A 21,734-nucleotide genomic window follows, 5' to 3' on the forward strand; every position below is an offset into this window, starting at 1 on the left:
AATTCACATGATCTTTAACTGCCAGCAGGATACAGAGTTTCGATAATATGCTTCTTGCCATATATGGAAAAACTAAGACAACTAACTTCACATGTAATCTGATATTTTCAAAGGGTTATCTGTGTTTGCATTTAGAATTCACAAATTCTGCTTTCAGCAGGCTATGTTCAATTCAATTATTCTCAAGAATGACCAAAAAAAGTAACACAAATCCACAAAAAGAGTCACTTCTTTTCTTCTATTAAGTGGTTTTTAAAGTCATTTATAGGGGGAGAGATTAAGTGAGGCAGGCCCATGGGGGAAGAGAAAAAGAGGGAGGGAAGGGGGGGTGGTTCTGAAGGACGAGGGATGGGGCTGAGTTGGGCGTGATGCATGTGGCATCTCCAGGGTTGTCAAGAGCTGGCGTTCCTGGGACTTCCCTGGAGGTCCAGTGGTAAAGAATCCGCCTTCCAATGCAGGGGACTCGGGTTCGATCCCTCGTCGGAATACTAAGATCCCACATGCCCGGGGCAACTAAGCCCACGTGCCACAACTACTGAGCCCATGCACCCTGGAGCCCGCGTGTCACAACTAGAGACAGAAAACTCGCGTGCCACAACTAGAGAGAAGCCCACGTACCACAAGAGCCTGTGTGCCGCAGTGAAGACCTGACGCAGCCAAAAAAAAAAAATAATTTAAAAAATGAAACAGAAATAGATTATTTAAAAAAAAAAAGCTGCCTTCCTGATATCACCACAGCATCAACACTAAGTTAACATTAGACGTGCTTGATAACCTCACCAAGAAAGTGAGCATGACCCCTTCCCAACAAACCTCACCCTATATTTATAAAAAATGACAACCTCAAGAGGAAAACCACATTTAAAGAAAAACAGAGATGCATGCAAGCTGGCAGGCACAAAAGGATGATACATGCTTTCAAAGACTTCTTGGAGGCCCATATTCCTCCTTCCCTCCTAGGATGTTACTGTGGTCCTCAGAGCTCCTCCACCCCAGGAACCTGAGTCACAGCTCCGGGCAACCTTCACCTTTTGTCTACTACCAGGTGTCTTGACACAATTTCTTCCTGTCATTTAGCCATCTCAGAAATGCACCTACCAGAGCAATGATGAAACTTCTTATTCCCCAAGAATCATGTCCCCAAATACCGCATTCACTATATTCCAAAGAATCATGATACTCTGTAATGTTTCCTTTTGCCCATTCCCTAAGATATCTTTAGGAAACAATGTGCTTAGGAATAAAAGACAATTATAAAACCTTCTGTTATTAAAAGGCGAAATATTTATAGGGTTCACAGTATTAATTTTTTAAGCCTGCTTTCATGTTTCACGTTTGTAAGATTTTAGGGTACAGCCAAATGTGAAGAGACAAGTTTGTTTGTGGCATTTTAACTCCCTTCCCTCCCAACACACATGCCCTCATCCAATTCAGTGCATTTTTTTCCAAAATTATTTCCACAGTTCATGTACATACCTCAATAAGCTCATCTCTTTGTCGGAGGCCTTCTTTAAGTTCATCCATCTTATGCTGTAGCACACTACACATATGTTTCTGCCTTTCTAACTCCTGTTATTAAACAAATGATACGGTTAACACAGATCATGGCACATGACAGACTGGAACATCTACAATACACCATTAAGCAGCTAAGTGTGATCTCCAGAAACACACCTGCACTGCCCATGTATTGTTAACTTAGAAAAATTCTGTATTCTTTGGAAAGGCTCAGAAAATTCTCAGTTTTCATCTCATATGATTATACATCTGAACAACCTAAACTAATCAATGGCAAAATTACTATGAACAATGAAATGACTTGGTAAAGTAACAGGTTATAAAATTAACATACAAAATTCAATAATCATCACAGATCAAAATAAAACCTAGAGAGAAGATATAATAAACAAAATATCAAAAAATAAAATAAATACATACATGTAAAATTACAAGATATACCCAAAATCGATATGAGGAAAATTATATAAAACATTCCTGGAAGACAGAGAAGTAGGACTGAACAAATGGAAAGGCATCTTCTTGGATGAAAAGACTCAGCATCACAAAAATACCTGTTTCGCCCTAAATTAATCTATACATTTAATGCAGTCCAAATAAAAATACCATCAGGTTTTTTTCTCATCAGAGTAAGACAAGTTGATTATAAAGTTTATTTGGAAGAAAAACAAGAAAAAAAAAGCTAGAAAAACACAAAATGAAAATGAAGAAAGCTAACCTTACTAGATATTAAAACATAAGGCTTATACAATTAAAATAATATTGTAATGGCTCATGAATACAGACCAATTGAATAGAATAGAAAATCCAGAAATAGACCCAATTACATATACAAGTACATTAAACAACAACAAAACAAAAAGAGCAGCTCAAATCAATGAGAAAAGATAGGCTTTTAAATGAATAATGTTGGCATAACTTTTAAATGAGTAATGTTTCCATACACATGGAAAAAGAAAACTGGAACCAAACTTCATACCATACACCAGAACAAATGCACAGAAAGAAAAGAGAGAGAAAGACAGGCAGAGAGAGAGACAGAAAAATAAGAAAGGAAGTAAGAACATACAGTTACTAGAGAAAAGATGAGTGAACTGCTATAACCAAGGAGTGGGTAAAAATTACCAAAAAATGACTCAAAAATGAACAAGCAAGAAGGGGAAAGGGGTAACAAATAAGACTATATAGAAATGAAAATTTTTGAATGGCAAAGAACACTATAAGCAAAGCAAAAAGACAAATGAGTATAAAAAATTTTTATAATTTACATTTACTATCTTTCCATATAGAGAACCTCTAAAATTAGAAATAAAGAGGAGAAAACCCACTATTATGTAGAACAATAGACTAAAAAAATGGACAGTTCACAGAGAAACAAATTGCTTTGAATATGAAAAGATGCCCATATTAAGGGAGATGTAAATTAAAACTGTATTTCTCACTGAAACACCAGTAAGAGTCCCCAAACTTGACAATATACTCAGGGAAAAGTAGTGTGGAGAAGGAAACAGACCCTCTCATTTGTGGGAATGCAAAACTGTATAACCCCTACAAAGAAGAATTTGTTATACCTAGCAGGATTACCACATCTTTTGACCCAGCAAACTCACTTTTCTGACCCCCATAGATACCAGCAAAAATACAGAAAGACCTATGCAGTACATTCGTCTTTGTAGGACTATTTTTAACAGCAAGAGACTACAAACAACTCAAACGTCCATTAATAGGGAACTGGTGGAATAAACTACAGTACAATGGAATAAGTGTACAGTGATAAGAACGAGGAAGAACTCTCTATACTACAATCATCAGGTGATGAAATCCAGATGCAGAATAATATAGTATGCTCCCATTTTCTAAGAATGGAGGGATATAAATGTGTGTGTGTGTGTGTGTGTGTGTGTGTGTATATATATATATACACACTCATACATATTTTTGAATGGCAAAAAAAATGTCTTCTTAAGATTAAAAAAAATGGAAGGATAAACCATTTAATTAAAAAAATATCCTTAGGCAGTCTACCTGAAAAAGTATTCAGAGTAATGATAGTAAAGATGATCCAAAATCTTGGAAATAGAACGGAGAAAATATAAGAAGCATTTCACAAGGACCTAGAAGAACTAAACAGCAAACAAACAATGATGAACAACAGAATAAATGAAATTAAAAATTCTCTAGAAGGAATCAATAGCAGAATAACTGAGGCAGAAGAACAGATAAATGACCCGGAAGATAAAACAGTGGAAATAACTATCACAGAGTAGAATAAAGAAAAAAGAATGAAAAGAATTGGGACAGTCTCAGAGACCTCTGGGACAACATTAAATGCACCAACATTTGAATTATAGGGGTCCCACAAGAAGAAGAGAAAAAGAAAGGGACTGAGAAAATATTTGAAGAGATTACAGTTGAAAACTTCCCTAATATGGGAAAGGAAAGAGTCAGTCAAGTCCAGGAAACATAGAGAGTCCCATACAGGATAAATCCAAGAAGAAACATGCCAAGACACATATTAATCAAATTATCAAAAATTAAATACAAAGAAAAAATATTAAAAGCAGTAAGGGAAAAGCAACAAAAAACATACAAGGGAATCCCCATAAGGTTAACAGCTGATCTTTCAGCAGAAACTGCAAGCCAGAAGGGAGTAGAGGACGTATTTAAAGTGATGAAAGGGAAAACCCTATAACCAAGATTACTTTACCCAGCAAGAATCTCATTCAGATTTGACGGAAAATGAAAACCTTTAAAGACAAGCAAAAGCTAAGAGAATTCGGCACCACCACCAAACAAGCTTACGACAAATGCTAAAGGAACTTCTCTAGGCAGGAAACACAAGAGGAGTAAAGACCTACAAAAACAAACCCAAAACAATTAAGAAAGTGGTAATAGGAACATACATATCGATAACTACCTTAAATGTAAATGGATTAAATGCTCCAACCAAAACACATAGACTGGCTGAATGGATACAAAAACAAGACTCGTATATATGCTGTCTACAAGAGACCCACTTCAGACCTAGGGACACATACAGACTGAAAGTGAGGGGATGGAAAAAGATATTCCATGCAAATGGAAATCAAAAGAAAGCTGGAGTAGCAATTCTCATATCAGACAAAATAGACTTTAAAATAGACTATTACAAGAGACATAGAAGGACACTACATAATCATCAAGGCATCAATCCAAGAAGAAGATACAATAATTGTAAATATTTATGCACCCAACATAGGAGCACCTCAATACACAAGGCAAATGCTAACAGCCATAAAAGGGGAAATCGACAGTAACAATCATAGTAGGAGACTTTAACACCTCACACTCACCATTGGACAGATCATCCAAAATGAAAATAAATAAGGAAACACAAGCTTTAAATGATACATTAACGAAGATGGACTTAACTGATATTTATAGACATTCCATCCCAAAACAACAGAATACACTTTCTTCTCAAGTGCTCATGGAACATTCTCCAGGACAGATCATATCTTGGGTCATAAATCAAACCCTGGTAAATTTAAGAAAATTGAAATCATATCAAGTATCTTTTCCAACCAGAATGCTATGAGACTAGATATCAATTACAGGAAAAAATCTGTAAAAAATACAAACACATGGAGGTTAAACAATACACTACTCAATAACCAAGCAATCACTAAAGAAATCAAAAAGGAAATTAAAAAATACCTAGAAACAAATGACAATGAAAACACCATGACCCAAAACCTATTGGATGCAGCAACAGCAGTTCTAAGAGGGAAGTTTATAGCTATACAAGCCTACCTCAAGAAACAAGAAAAATCTCAAATAAACGACCTAACCTTACACCTAAAGCAATTAGAGAAAGAAGAACAAACAAAACACAAAGTTAGCAGAAGGAAAGAAATCATAAAGATCAGAGCAGAAATAAATGAAATAGAAAGAGAAAACAATAGCAAAGATCAATAAGACTAAAATCTGGTTCTTTGAGAAGATAAACAAAATTGATAAACCATTAGCCAGACTCATCAAGAAAAAGAGGGAGAGGACTTCCATCAATAAAATTAGAAATGAAAAAGGAGAAGTTATGACACTGCAGAAATACAAAGCATCCTAAGAGACTACTACAAGCAACTCTATGCAAATAAAATGGACAACTTGGAAGAAATGGACAAATTCTTAGAAAGGTATAACCTTCCAAGACTGAACCAGGAAGAAATAGAAAATATGAACAGACCAATCACAAGCACTGAAATTGAAACTGTAATTTAAAATCTTCCAACAAACAAAAGTCCAGGACCAGATGGCTTCACAGGTGAATTCTATCAAACATTTAGAGAAGAGCTAACACTCATCCTTCTCAAACTCTCCCAAAAAATTGCAGAGGAAGGAACACTCCCAAACTCATTCTATGAGGCCACCATCACCCTGATACCAAAACCAGACAAAGATACTACTAAAAAAGAAAATTACAGACCAATATCACTGATGAATATAGATGCAAAAATCCTCCCAAAACACTAGCAAACAGAATCCAACAACACATTAAAAGGATCATACACCATGACCAAATGGGATTTATCCCAGGGATGCAAGTATTCTTCAATATACACAAATCAATCAATGTGATACACCATATTAACAAACTGAAGAAGAATAACCATATGATCATCTCAACAGATGCAGAAAAAGCATTTGAGAAAACTCATTTATCATTTTTATGATAAAAACTCTCCAGAAAGTGGGCATAGAGGGAACTTATGTCAACATGATAAAGGCCATATACGACAAACCCACAACAAATATCATTCTCAATGGTGAAAAACTGAAAGCATCTCCTCTAAGATCAGGAACAAGACAAGGATGTCCACCCTCGCCACCATTATTAAACATAGTTTTGGAAGTCTTAGCCACGGCAATCAGAGAAGATAAAGAAATAAAAGGAATACAAATTGGAAAAGAAGAAGTAAAACTGTCAGTTTGCAGATGACATGGTACTCTACATAGAGAAACCTAAAGATGTCACCAGAAAAGTACTACAGCTAATCAATGAGTTTGGTAAAGTAGCAGGATACAAAATTAATGCACAGAAATCTCTGGCATTCTTATACACTAATGAAGAAAAATCTGAAAGAGAAATTAAGAAAACACTCCCATTTACCACTGCAACAAAAAGAATAAAATATCTAGGAATAAACCTACCTAAGGAGACAAAAGACCTGTATGCAGAAAATAAGACACTGATGAAAGAAATTAAAGATGATACAAATAGATGGAGAAATATACCATGTTCTTGGATTGGAAGAATCAATATTGTGAAAATGACTATACTACCCAAAGCAATCTACAGATTCAATGCAATCCCTATCAAATTACCAATGGCATTTTTTACGGAACTAGAACAAAAAATCTTAAAATTTGTATGGAGACACAAAAGACCCCAAATAGCCAAAGCAGGCTGAAGGGAAAAAAACGGAGCTGGAGGAATCAGACTCCCTCACGTCAGACTATACTATAAAGCTACAGTAATCAGGACAATATGGTACTGGCACAAAAACAGAAACACAGATCAATGGAACAAGATAGAAAGCCCAGAGATAAACCCATGCACCTACGGTCAACTAATCTATGACAAAGGAGTCAAGGATATACAGTGGAGAAAAGATAGCCTCTTCAATAAGTGGTGCTGGGAAAGCTGGACAGCAACATGTAAAAGAATGAAATTAGAACACTCCCTGACACCATACGCAAAAATCAACTCAAAATGGATTAGAGACCTAAATGTAATAAGACCAGACACTGTAAAACTCTTAGAGGAAAACATAAGAAGAACACTCTGACATAAATAACAGCAAGATCTTTTTTGATCCACCTCCTAGAGTAATGGAAATAAAAACAAAAATAAACAAATGGGGCCTAATGAAACTTCAAAGCTTTTGCACAGCAAAGGAAACCATAAACAAGACGAAAAGACAACCCACAGAATGGGAGAAAATATTTGCAAACAAATCAATGGACAAAGGATTAATCTCCAAAATATATAAACAGCTCATGCAGCTCAATATTAAAAAACAAACAACCCAATCCAAAAATGGGCAGAAGACCTAAATAGACATTTCTCCAAAGAAGACATACAGATGGCCAAGAAGCACATGAAAAGCTGCTCAACATCACTAATTATCAGAGAAATGCAAATCAAAATTACAATGAGGTGCCACCTGACACCAGTTAGAATGGGCATCATCAGAAAATGTACAAACAATAAATGCTGGAGAGCGTGTGGAGAAAAGGGAAGCCTCACACACTGTTGGTGGGAATGTAAACTGATACAGCCACTATGGAGAACAGTATGGAAGTTCCTTAAAAAACTAAAAATAGAATTACCATATGATCCAGCAATCCCACTACTGGGCATATACCCAGAGAAAACCACGACTGAAAAAGACACATGCACCCCAATGTTTTTGCAGCACTATTTACAATAGCCAGGTCATGGAAGCAACAGATGAATGGATAAAGAAGATGTGGTACATATATACAATAGAATATTACTCAGCCATAAAAAGGAACAAAATTGGGTCATTTGTAGAGACGTGGATGGATCTAGGGACTGTCATACAGAGTGAAGTAAGTCAGAAAGAGAAAAACAAATATAGTATATTAACACATATATGTGGAACCTAGAAAAATGGTACAGAGGAACCGGTTTGCAGGGCAGAAATTGAGACACATTGTAGAGAACAAACGTAGGGACACCAAGGGGGGAAAGTGGTGTGGTGGTGGTGGTGGTGTGATGAATTGGGCGATTGGGATCGACATGTATACACTGATGTGTATAAAATTGATGACTAGTAAGAACCTGCTATATAAAAAAATAAAATAAAATTCAAAAATTAAAAGAAAAAACAACTATAATGAGGTATCACCTCACACCGGTCAGAATGGCCATCATCAAAAAATCTACAAACAATAAATGCTGGAGAGGGTGTGGAGAAAAGGGAACCCTCTTGTACTGTTGGTGGGAATGTAAATTGATACAGCTACTATGGAGAACATTAAAAAACTAAAAATAGAACTACTATATGACCCAGCAATCCCACTACTGGGCATATCCTGAGAAAACCATAATTCAAAAAGAGTCATGTACCACAGTGTTCATTGCAGCTCTATTTACAATAGCCAGGACATGGAAGTAACCTAAGTGTCCATCGACAGAGGAATGGATAAAGATGTGGCACATATATACAATGGAATATTACTCAGCCACAAAAGGAAACGAAATAAGTTATTTGTAGTGAGGTGCATGGACCTAGAGACTGTCATACAGAGTGAAGTAAGTCAGAAAGAGAAAAACAAATACTGTATGCTAACACATATATATGGAATCTAAAAAAAAAAAATCGGTTCTGAAGAACCTAGGGGCAGGACAGGAATAAAGATGCAGACATAGAGCATGGACTTGAGGATATGGGGAGGGGGAAGGGTAAGCTGGGACGAAGTGAGAGAGTGGCATGGACATATATACGCTACCAAATGTATAACAGGTACCTAGTGGGAAGCAGCCACATAGCACAGGGAGATCAGATCAGTGTTTTGTGACCACCTAGAGAGGTGGGCTAGGGAGGGTGGGAGGGAGACGCAAGAGGGAGGAGATATGGGGATATATGTATACGTATAGCTGATTTACTTTGTTATAAAGCAGAAACTAACACACCATTGTAAAGCAATTATACTCCAATAAATATGTTAAAAAAATTTCCTTAAGGAAGGAAGAAATAGGGATGAAGAGAAAGAGACAAAAGACTGACTTCTTTGAATATATTTTCTTTATTGATTTGATTCAGATCTGTATAAATAATTCACAAAATTATAAAACAAAAGTAAATTTAAAAGCAATTCATTGTGGAAGAAACCCAAGTTTCCATCAACAGATGAATGGATAAACAAAATGTGGTACATAAATACAGTGGAATAGTATTCAGGAAGGAAATTCTCACACATGCTACGACATGAATGAACGCTGAGGACATTATGCTAAGTTACATAAACCAGTAACAAAAAGAATATTATATTATTCCACTTTTATCAGGTACCTAGAAGAGTCAAACTCACAGAGACAGAGAGTAGAATGGTGGTTGTGAGGAGCTGGAGGAGGAGGAATTGGGGGAGTTGTTTAATGGGTACAGAGTTTCAGTTTTGCAAGATGAAAAGTTCTGGAGATCTGTTACACAACGATGTGAATAAACATTACTGAAATGTGCACTTTAAAAGGGTTAAGATGGTAGATCTTGTTATATGCTTTTACCAGAATTAAAAGTAATTTCATAATAAAAATTTAAAAAGCAATTCCTAAGTATTGAAAATAAAATGTAGTGAACCTAGCTATATATGTCCAGTTAGTAGTATAAGCACAGAGAAACTATTTCAAGTAACTTTTAAAAACAATGGTTGTACTATACATAACCTAGAAGCAAAATAACAACCAAACAGAAAAAAAACCAAAAAAACTTTTAACTATTTTCAGTAATTATAGTGTTGGTAGTAATGTTTGTACTGCTATTCTAGGTACTGTGGGATAAAGCAATGAAAATAGACTATAACATAATTACTAGCATCCCTAGTGACTCTGAAAACTGAAGTGCTAGTGTGGGAAGAAGGAGATACACACATATAAGACAGAAGAGGTCAAGTAAAAGCCCTGCATCCTGAATATAAACTAGAACTATAAGCATACATATTTTGACTTTAAAAACAAAAAAAATACCCCATATACGTATTTCCCAGATATAACCACTAAAAAGGTCTATACAGTTACCATCTTGGTGGCAAGTGCACCCCTAGCACCCACAGTGCTCCACTAAAAGAGAACCAGGGCTCCTTGTACCAACAGCTAATTTCAGGTCTGGAGCAGGAAATGTACCAGACAAGTCCAGAACACTTTCTTGTGCTAGACAGCAAAGAAGCTATCACAACCAATTATACTCAGATCAAAATTACTTGGGAATCAACCTGAAGATGTTCACATTAGTTAAAGGTGGGACAACCTGAAAATAAGAATAAAAGCTACAATGGACTGAAATCATCAAATGCTTGAATTCTTGTCTTCATAATGATTTTTAAAAAAATAATTGGGCTTCCCTGGTGGCGCGGTGGTTGGGAGTCCGCTTGCCGATGCAGGGGTCGCGGGTTCGTGCCCCGGTCCGGGAGGATCCCGCGTGCCGCGGAGCGGCTGGGCCCGTGAGCCATGGCCACTGGGCCTGTGTGTCCGGAGCCTGTGCTCCGCAGCGGGAGAGGCTGCGACGGTGAGAGGCCCACGTACCACAAAAAAAATAATAATAATAATTGGGCACTATGAGAAGATGCCAAACAACCAATTCCTTATTTTGAAAACTTGTAAACGAAGGAAAAGAATCAAGTTTTTATCTTGCCTTTCCTATGTAAACTGTCTCATTGAGTAATAAGAGATGAGGGGAAATTTCTCTTTAAAGATGGACTTACACTAATAAATAAAGCATAGGAAAGTGAAAAGACAACCCATGGAATGGCAGAAAATATTTGCCAACCATGTATCTGATAAGGAACTTGTATCTAGAATATACAAACTATAACAATGAAGTAACACAAAGATAATCCAATTTAAAAATGGGCAAAGGATCTGAACAGACATTTCTCCAAAGAAGATGTACAAAGAGTCAGTAAGCATATCAAAATATACTTGAAATCATTAGTCATCAGGGAGATGCAAAGCAAAACTGCACCTGCTAGAATGGCTAGGAAAAAACTCAGATAAAAACAAGTGTTGGTGAGGATGTGGAGAAATCAGAACCTGCTTACACTTGCATACACTTGCTGGAGGGAATGGTGCAGCAGCTTTGGAAAAGGGTCTGGTTATTCCTCAAATGGTTAAACATAGAGTTGCCATATGACCCAGCAATTCCACTCCTAGGTGTATATTTAAAAGAAAGAAAGACTTATGTCCACTCAAGAACTTGTACACAAATGTTTATAGCAGCATTATTCATCATAGACAAAAAGTGAAAAACCACCAGATGTCCATCAACACATGAATGGATAAACAAAATGTGGTATACCTATACAATGGACTATTATTAGGTCATAAATAGGAATGAAGTACTGATGCATGCACCACACAGGTGAACTTGAAAATATTAACCAAAGTGAAAGAAGCCAATTATAAAAGACTACAAATTATATGATTTCATTAATATGAAAGTCTAGAAAAGGGAAACCTATAGAGACAGAAAGTAGAATAGTGATTAATCAGGGCTGAAGGGAGTGAGAGACAGCTAAAGGGTGCAGGATTGCTTTCTGACGTGATGAAATATTCTAAAATTGTGGTGATGGTTGAATTTGTCTGTGAAGATACCAAAAAACCACTGAATTGTACACTTAAGATGGATGAAGTGTATGGTATGTGAATTATATCTCAATAAAGCTGTTTTAAAACAATAAAAGAAATGAAAGAAAACAGTAATGATAAAATTAGAATATCTCATTTTGCAACCCCTAATCAACTAATGGATATAAGTATCCAGCTACAGCATCACAGAGAGAGGTGCCATACATCTGGGCCTCCTGAAGGGTTTAGTCTACTTCTCTATGAAGTAGACTAAACCCGTATTTGATTAAACCTCTAAACCTAACTAACTATTTACAGGAAATACGGAGGAAAAAGGAGCATGGTAAAGAATGACAGTAATGAAACAGCAAAATCCCCAAGACTGTCAGAAACTGTTAAAAGAAAAGCAATCCAGTTTCTTCAACACATAAATTACAAGGGAAAAAAAGAGATGATAGGAAACCTATAAATAAAAACAGACTTATAAGACATGACAACTAATTCCAATGTGTGGAACTTATCTAGATCCTGACTGGTTTTTTTTGCATGTGGGATCCTCCCAGACCGGGGCATGAATCCGTGTCCCCTGCATCGGCAGGCGGACTCTCAACCAGTGCGCCACCAGGGAAGCCCTGATTGTTTTTTTAAGTGTGAAAAAGAACAATCATTTATGACATTGAGACAACTGAAATTTTAACAATGACAGGATATGTAGTATGAAAGAATTATTATTAATTTTTCAGATGTGAAATGGTCTTGTGGTTATATTTTTTAAAAAAGACAGTCCATATCATTTAAATTCATATTAAACTCATATTAAAATATGGGGTATTTAGGACTTGCTTCAAATAATGTGAGTGGGGGAAGTAGGGCAAAATTGGCCATACATTGATGGTTTGTTAGGGGTAGGTAATGGGTTCAGGAGAGTTTGTTATACTCTTCTTCTTCTTCTTTTTTTTTTTTTGTATGTTTAAAATCTTCCATAAAAGAGTTAATTAAATCTCAGATAAGCTTAAAAAAAAAAAGAGGAAAAACATTCCCTAATATAATGAATAGCTATTAAGAAAAGAATAATACACCTGAGACATTCCTAATCAGGCATTCTGTCCCTGAAGTAGGTACAGAGACAATATTTAAGATGCACTTATCATAATTCCAGCAGAAAACACTAAAGACATTTTGAAAAATGATATGAATATCATTCTCTACCCTCACCACCTGCTGCTATAATGAAACATACCAGAGTGCCTGACCTCTTTGTATGTCTCTGAACAGGGACATCTACTGCAGGAGGCAGTATCTGTTTAGGAGAAGAGAGCTCAGGGTGAGGGTACAGCAGAGAGAGACATGACCACAAAGTCTGCTGCATTGCAGCACCTGAAGCAGATCCCCAGGGTATTAAAAAAAGCATACAGATTTTTCAAATTCAAAAAGCACAAGATTTAAAAACAAAAACAAATTGAAAAGCCACAACTCTCTGTATACTAAGACATCTCTGCATCTTAGAAAATTATAGGAGGGAAAAATGAAGTTGGTTAAAATAGCTTATCATAGGGACTTTTTTTAAATTTTAAAAATGCTCAAGGACATTTGAGAAGATGGAAAGATAAGAACTCGTTTTAGGACTGATCACTAAATACTTAGCAAGAGATTTTCTTCTAATCTGTTGGAAGCAAAGAGCCAGAAATAGTTATGAAAAACGTGTGGGAAGGTAGAAAAGGAGTCCAAGGACTAAGAAAAGTATGACAGCTCAGACACTCCACAATTGGCCTATGAGATACAGGAAGAATCAAAGAGGAAACGTAGGGCTTCCCTGGTGGCGCAGTGGTTTAGAGTCCGCCTGCTGATGCAGGAGACACGGGTTCGTGCCCTGGTCTGGGAGGATCCCACATGCCGCGGAGCAGCTGGGCCTGTGAGCCATGGCCGCTTGGCCTGCGCGTCCGGAGCCTGTGCTCCGTAACGGGAGAGGCCACAACAGTGAGAGGCCCGTGTACCGCAAAAAAAAAAAAAAGAGGAAACATCTATTGTCACCAAATCTTCAATGAGCCATTGTCATCAATATGAAAATACCCAGAGGCCTCTTTGTCACTTTATCTAGACACAAGTTTTCTTACTGTAACTTTTTTGTTAATAGACACTGTTTTTTTCCCCGAGGAGTTTTAGGTTTATGGCAAAACGGAGCAGAAAGTACAGTGTTTCCATATACTCCCACTCCTCTCCCCGCCCCTCAGGAATAGCCTTCCCCCACTATTAACATCCCAAACCAGAGTGGTACATTTGTTACAATCAATGAACCTACATTGACACATCATTGTCACCTAAAGCCCATAGTTTACATTAGGGTTCACTCTCAGTGCTGCACATTCTATGAGTTTTGATAAATGTATAATGTATCTACCATTATACTATGATACAGAATAGTACTGCTGTCCTAAAAATCTCCTGCACTCTGCCTCTTCATCCCTCCTTTCCCCAAACCCACTACAAATACTTCCTAACACTTTTTAACAGTGACCAAAACAGGCTGGAATGAGCATTTTTGGTCCTCAAGGAAAGAAATCCCTACAGAGCCTACAGTAATAATGCTGGTCCCTTAGAGGGTATATTAACAGCTTTTCTCCCTTTATTATGTACAAATACAGATTGTTGTTGTTTCTAACAATTCACCAAAGCTCATTTCCTAAATTATTATTATTATTTTTAAAACTTTTACAATGTACTGGCAACTCATTTCTTGACAGTAATATCCACTTGTCCTCTACTTGGACTGACTAAAATGCTTTTAAAAAATCCAATAAGCTTTTAAGAGAACCCAACTTGTTTTCTACAGTTGTCAAAAGGCAAATCCAGGCCGTGGGCAGTGGCTTTTATTTTCCATCTGCACATTTTAACAATATAGCTTACAAACCTCTAAAGAAAACATCTGTTGATTTTTGACCCACGTCTCCACACTGCAGTTTTTAAATAACTGGTTAAAGACGTCTCTCCAACCATTTAGAAAACAGTTTCTCTTGAAAAATGAGAGAAGAAAAGAAAAGAGAGGAGAAGAAAAGAGAAGAAAAGAGAATAAAATGAACCACCTCATTGAAAGCCTTTGGAGCTTTGTGGAGTTCCAGCCAGTTATAGCAGGAAGAAGTCATTCACTGTAATTGTCCCAATTAAGAGATAGAAAATAAAGATAAAATTTGAGCTGTATTCTATTTTCAGAAACTAAAGGAGGTCATAAGCTTTCCCTTATGAAAACAAGTTAGATCTTATAAAAATTAAGAAAGGAAAATATTTCAGGACCTGCAATCTTACGTTCTGTCAATTTCCTTGCACCAATCAGTTGTGATGGAAATATCATTCCTGGGGATGCTGTGCTCTTCCATCAAACCCAGTACTTCTTAAACGGCAGGTTTTAATTTTCTGACCCCAGAGAAAGGCATGATGTAAGATGAGCAATTACCTTTGATTTTTCTTCATTTTCTCTATAAAATTCTGCCATCTGTTCCTCCTGCTCTTCAATAACATCCTTGAGGGTATCTACTTGGTATATCAAATTGTTCTTCTCATTGTCTAACTGTGCATTGGAAACCATGGCTTTCTTGTATTTTTCTTCCACTTCAGACAAAGACTCCTAAAGGAAAGTCAAAGTCATCAGCCTAATATCTAAAATATGTTCATTGCCTATATGCCATATAACAGGAAACTACAGCACTGGCACAAACACATGAAGATGCATTTTTGCAAAATAGCAGTTTAGGGAACTCTTTGTTTAGTAACATGCACATAAAACAGGAGGATGACAATAAGCCAAGAACACATCATTATAAGCACTTTATGGGCTCTCTGCTATCCAAGAAAACAAATTCAAGCAGCAGTGTAGCCTCTGAAAGATGAAAAGGTGTGCAGACAACATATAAGAGTCATAGTGTAAAAATCATAAAATACAGAATCATTAATGGTTTCAGAAATGTTACTCCTGTAGTTTTTAACAATAGCTATTTGCAACAGAATACAGATACAAGAGAAGACAGCCTCTCTTCACTCAAGTAAATTTCATACTTATTTGAATTGCACCACTTCCTGGACCTGTGTTTTCAGTACTTTCTTGGTCTGCATAACATTAATGTAAATGTATAAACATTTTGTCTAGCAACTTCAAATATTAGCCATTTTTAAATAAGTAAGCAATATAAAAACTATTATTCAAGAAAAAAGAGCTACCACTCAATGCCTAAATTTTTATATCCTTCAAAGTTTTCTGCCTAAAATAGCTTACATCCTGTTTCTTAATAACGACATCTATTTTGGTAGATTACTACTACCTAGCAGTATTTTTAAAATTAAAAACATTTCACGTAGAAAAAGTCATCAGTTCTGGAAGTAAATTTTTTATTTTATTAAAAAAAAATTCTTGGTCATACGGCATGTGGGACCTTAGTTCCCCAACCAGGAATTGAACCCACACCCCTGCAGTGGAAGTGCAGAGTCTTAACCACTGGACTGCCAGGGAAATCCCTGGAAATAAATTTTTAAAATATTAATGCAAATGTTTAACAAACAAAAGATCAGTGATATAGAACTGAGAGTCCAGAATCCTTACATTTATGATCAACTGATATTTGACAAGGGTGCCCAGACAACTCAGTGGGAAAAGAGTAGTTTTTTCAATAAAGGGTGTTGGGACAACTGAGATCCACATGCAAGTGAATAAAGTTGGACTCCTACTTCACACCAAACATAAAAATTAACTCAAAATGGATCAGAGACCTAAATTAAAAGCTAAAACTATAAAATCCTTCCCAGAAAACAGAAAAGTAAATCTTCATGACTTTGGAGTGGGCAACGGTTTCTCAGATACGATACCAAACTATCAATGAAAGAAAAAGTAGACTTTAACAAAATCAAAAACTTTTTGCTATAAACAATACCACCAAGAAAGTAAAAAGACAACCCACAAAATGGGAAAAAATATTTGTAAATCTTATATCTGATAAGGAACTTGTATCCAGAATATATAAAGAACACTTAGAAATCAACAATTAAAAGACACATCATTCGATTTTAAAATGGGCAAGGATATGACCAGATATTCCTCCAAAGATGGTGTACAAATGAACAATAAGAATACAAAAACTTTAATATAATTAGTGATTAGGGAAATGCACATCAAAACCATAATGAGATACTACTTCAGATCTACTAGGATGGCTATTATCTATAATCAAGAAACGAGAAACAAGATAAGTGTTGGTGAGGATATGAAAAAACTAGACTCCTCATACATTGCTGGGAAGAAGGTAAAATACTGCAGCTGCTTTGGAAAACAGGTTGGCAGTACTTCAAAATGTTAAACATCGAGTTACCATATGACCCAACTATTCTATTGCTAGGTAATCTACCCAAGAGAAATGAAAAGATATGTCCATACAAAAAGCTGTACACAAATGTTTACAGCAGCATTATTCGTGATAGCCCCAAACTGGAAACAATCCAAATGCCTATCAACTCACAAATGGATAAACAAAATGTAGTAAATCCATATAGTGGAATACTACTCAGCCATTTTATATGCACGCACACACACACACACACGTGTATGTATCTATATGTACATATATGTATACACATATATGTATACATATGTGTGTATACGTATATATACACACACACACTGTGTGTTATAACACGGATGAATCTTGAAAACATTATGTTAAATAAAAAGCCAATCACGAAAAACAGCACAGCGGTTGTGGTTACCCAGGGCTAGGTGCAGGAGTGGGAGTGGAGGAGTGAGGAACATCTGCTGATTAGTATGGGGTTTCTTTTTGGGGGGTAGTGAAAATGTGCTAAAATTGGTGATGGTTGCACAATTCTGTGACAATGCAAAAAAACCCCACTGAATTGTACATTTAAATGGGTAAATTTTATGGTATGTGTTTTATATCTCAATAAAGATACACACAAACACATATGCATACACTTAATAATTCTTCACAACTGAGGACTGTATTAACAGGTAAGATTTATATTATGATTGAGAACAAATACACCCAAAATAAAGAATATAAGCCCAGTGAACTGTATAATGGTTCAAGTATAGATATCTTAACATAATGCAGAATTTAGCATGACTGTGATCCATCTCAGAGACTAATAGCAAAAAAAAGTCCTCCTCACAACTCAGTCCCATACAAAATGGGGCATGACTGCATGAACACCAGAATCTAAGACAGTTCAAGCAGTAACTGCAAGGACACAATATATAACATAATAAAATGGACATAAAATGTATGGTGTGTGTACTTTTTCCTTTAAACAAAAGACCACAGAAGACTATTTTAAACTTAAGTGTCAAGGTAGTTTGTTGTTGTTGTTTTGGCCACACGGCTTGCAGGGTCTTAGTTCCTCAACCAGGGACTGAGCCCTCAGCAGTGAAAGCTCTGAGTCCTACCACTGGACCGCCAGCGAATTCCCTCAAGGTAGTTTTAATGATTTTAATCTAGCTCACACAGTGATACCCATAAGGAATTAGTTTTACTTAAATGTGTCCAAGGCAGCGATGTTCAGTGTAGGAGCTGGACTAGAAGCAACAGCATTATCTGGAACCTGGCTAAAAACGCAAATTTTCAACCACCCCACCCTAGACCTACTGAATGAGAAAATCTGGGAGTAGAGTCCAGCAATCTGTGTTAACAAGACCCAGGTGACTGTGGAGGGAGGGTAGAGGGGGGAAAAAGCACCTCAAAGGCAGACATACTTAAGAATAATGTCATAAGCAATGACTGAGCGTCCTTTTTTAATAGAATATAGATACATCACACCACCATGCTTTGATCACCAACCAGATAATTTTTTAAAAGATTTTTTCTTCCATTTAAAAGAGTCATTTCAAGGATAAACATAATTTGAAGTCAAGTTCAATTATACACTAACCATGAATTAAGAAAAGGGGACTTATCTGTTCAGAGTCTCAAATAAGGTTAATCTGTTTTTTTGTATCCTTCAAAAAATGAAATAAATGGTAGATCTAAAAGGTAAGGGGAAAATGTTTAAAATAAAATAAAAAACGAGTAAGAATGCCTTTGAATCACTTGCTTTCCTGATACATTATGTTACGTACGAGACTTTAAAATGAATGTATTTATTGAATGTGCTGGGTTTGTTCCATTGATCTAAGATATTTCCAAGTCATACCTCTAAAACCTTAAAGGGGGATTAAATCCTGAAGATGAGAGCAGTAAGACTAACTGGGCACATCAGCTCAGTAACTCTGGGATCCACCTGATGTTTACCGACAACCACACACTGCTGTCAGCAGCGTCCAGGCTTCCTGGGGGTGCTCTCCATAGGCCTTCCCACCCTTTCTGGTCCTGTGCCTTCTGGACCATAATCGCCTGCATGAAGTTTCTGGCTGGTAGCTGGGCTAAGTTCAATCATGCTGGGCGGCTGAGCAAAGCCTTGACCATTAGGTCTATACTCTGTCCTTTGAGCATATCCTGAGTCATCTTTCTGAATGCCTTGGATAAGCATTTTTAGAGGCCTGGTGTGTATTTCTATTTCAAATAGGGACCTACATGTATTTAGAGAAACTTACAGTAATTCATAATATTAGGTTTGAACTTCATAAGAAAACATAGGGAAGAGCATGATAATCAAGTGCCATTTACAACTAAAATGTCTGCCTCACATGGACACTTCTACTGAAAACTGGTAGCCATCCTTGATTGGAAAAAATAAGGCCCATTTAAATTTACCTCCAAATTCTTTAAGGCACCGAATCTGTGTAACCCTTTTTGATCTATGTGTAAAAAAATCAAAACAAAAAGAAAACAAAGTCCTCATGCTTCAGGGTCCTTCCTCCAGAAGGAATATTTACAATAATGCTCTTTCTCTTAGATGCTTCTTCCTTCTACTCCTAATACTGACTGAATTTGGTGACAAAAACAGGCAATGCTCTTTCATTTAGCTTGGAAGAATTTTAAGGTCTAATTCTCACTAAAAAATATTCTTAGAACACTTTTTAGGTTTTTGTCCAACTCAATTTTGTAAGGCTAAGACACAAGGGAAATGTAAGTATTTTATAAGGTTTAAAAACTGTAAGGCATAATATCTTTTCCTGAATATTCCAAAAACTACAGTACACATTTAAACATAAGCAGAGATTGGAAGTTCGCCTTTCCTATGCATTGCAGGTTAAGCACATGCTTGAAAGACAAACACTGTTAGTAAAGCTATATGCAGTGGGGTTAAGAGAATTTGTGAAACCACCATTACCAACACTTCTGCGTACAGAGAACATGCTTGGGCTGCAAAATGGGCCCTGATACCTTTAGTTCCTTAAGCCCCTGCATGTATCTCCCTTCTACATCCTGTATCTGGTCCTTAAGGTCATAGATATCCTGCAGGACATAGGAATGAACCATTGCATAAAACCACACACAAAGTCTCAAAGGATTCAGATGAAAATGTGAATTACTTTTGCATATTCCAGACTAAAAGCAGAGAAACTGAGGGACACAAACGTAACTGCCACTGCAAACTGCTAAAAGGGGCAAACAGGCAGGTGATGGTGGAGCCGGGGAAGGCCTGGAGAAATCAATCTAACATAAATACTTCCTTGACATTAACTCCTGTGGAAAAAACATTAGCAAATGGGGCTGGGGCTGTGTACAAAAGCTATATGTTATAACATTTTTTAACATACAATTTAAAAAACTGTATCATTCAAATAATTTTTAGCATAACACTCCACCGATAACTAGTGAAATATGTAGCAAATTAATTATAAGCTGAAGATTTTACTGAGTCATGCAGAGGTTTTTAAAAATGTAAAACTAGATATGAACAAAGTTGTCTTTCAATGACTTGGTTACTGACCACTATTAATTTGGGAGAAAGATAAGTAAAGGGAGTGGTATTAAACAAATATTTTAAACACAATGTCAAATGAGAGAGTCTATCCTGAGGACATCATTTAAATGATGAGAAAAGCCTTTGCTCCAAATGTTACCATAATCCTCATAAGAAAAGTGAAGCAGGTCAAATTTTAAATGGAAAATATTGTTTCCCTTGTACCTGACCTTGCTACATGAGGTCTATTCTGGATGGTTGATTTAGGAGGGAAATAATTGCTACAGGGCCCTGAACATAACTGTACAATTACAGGCAGGATCAATTATCAAAGGCCCATTACACAGAGTTTCTATATTATATTTCCCCTGCCCCCTTCATTCCCTCCTTGGTAGGTTTGTCTTTTATTCATTGGTTCATTCGACAGACATTTATCAAGTGCCTATTAGGAGCCAAATGCTAGGATACAAAAATCTCATTTCCTTCAAGGAGATGTTCTCTCAAAGAAGAAATACAAGTAAAAAGTGAGCACAAGCTCAGTCTGAGGCTGGAATGCCCCATCCTTTTGTCCCACTAGATAATAGCACCTAAAGGCAAGAGTTAAGCTTATTCAACTTTGCACCCTTGTGCTTATTATGCCTGGTACTTAGGAAGAGTTCAATAACACTGACCCCTTCAAAGTCAGAGCCAGGCTGACCTGGGCCTCCTTCTGCAGTGCCACCACTGCCGCTGTTCCAAACCTCCTCACCCTCTCCTAACCCTCAGCCCACTTTTATGAGCTGCCCATTTCACAAGCCAGACTCCTGCTCTTACCCCGCCCACAATCGTACTCAGTCACCACCGGTCCCTCCCTCCTCCTCTACTGTGTCAGTGGGAAGGGGCGGCCACCTTCCATCCATCTGATCCCTGGACATTCCTCTCACCGACTCAGGCGCTTTCTCAGTCAGCTACCCCTTCTCCTTCCTTAACCTTCATAGTCCCTCTCTACTGGCTCAATCCAACCAATGAAAACAACAGCTAATGCTGCCTT

General features: G+C 36.8%; 1 protein-coding gene across 38 annotated transcripts in view; it reads right to left on the bottom strand.

Moving 5' to 3' along the window:
* LRRFIP2 (LRR binding FLII interacting protein 2) overlaps positions 1–21,734 on the bottom strand; it is a 122,505-nt gene that overhangs the window by 25,876 nt on the left and 74,895 nt on the right. For 29 of the 38 annotated variants that reach the window (XM_059077338.2, XM_059077329.2, XM_059077331.2 and 26 more), the window contains 3 exons: positions 20,182–20,253; positions 15,315–15,485; positions 1,477–1,569 (listed from right to left, as the gene is read on the bottom strand). In XM_059077338.2, the coding sequence (XP_058933321.1) occupies positions 1,477–1,569; positions 15,315–15,485; positions 20,182–20,253 (336 nt within the window). The remainder of the gene's footprint in view (positions 1–1,476; positions 1,570–15,314; positions 15,486–20,181; positions 20,254–21,734) is intronic. The other 9 variants (XM_067005734.1, XM_067005726.1, XM_067005722.1 and 6 more) reach the window with 1 other exon arrangement.

This window comes from Kogia breviceps, chromosome 10, assembly GCF_026419965.1.
Source record: "Kogia breviceps isolate mKogBre1 chromosome 10, mKogBre1 haplotype 1, whole genome shotgun sequence".
In the NCBI taxonomy this organism is placed as follows: domain Eukaryota; kingdom Metazoa; phylum Chordata; class Mammalia; order Artiodactyla; family Physeteridae; genus Kogia; species Kogia breviceps.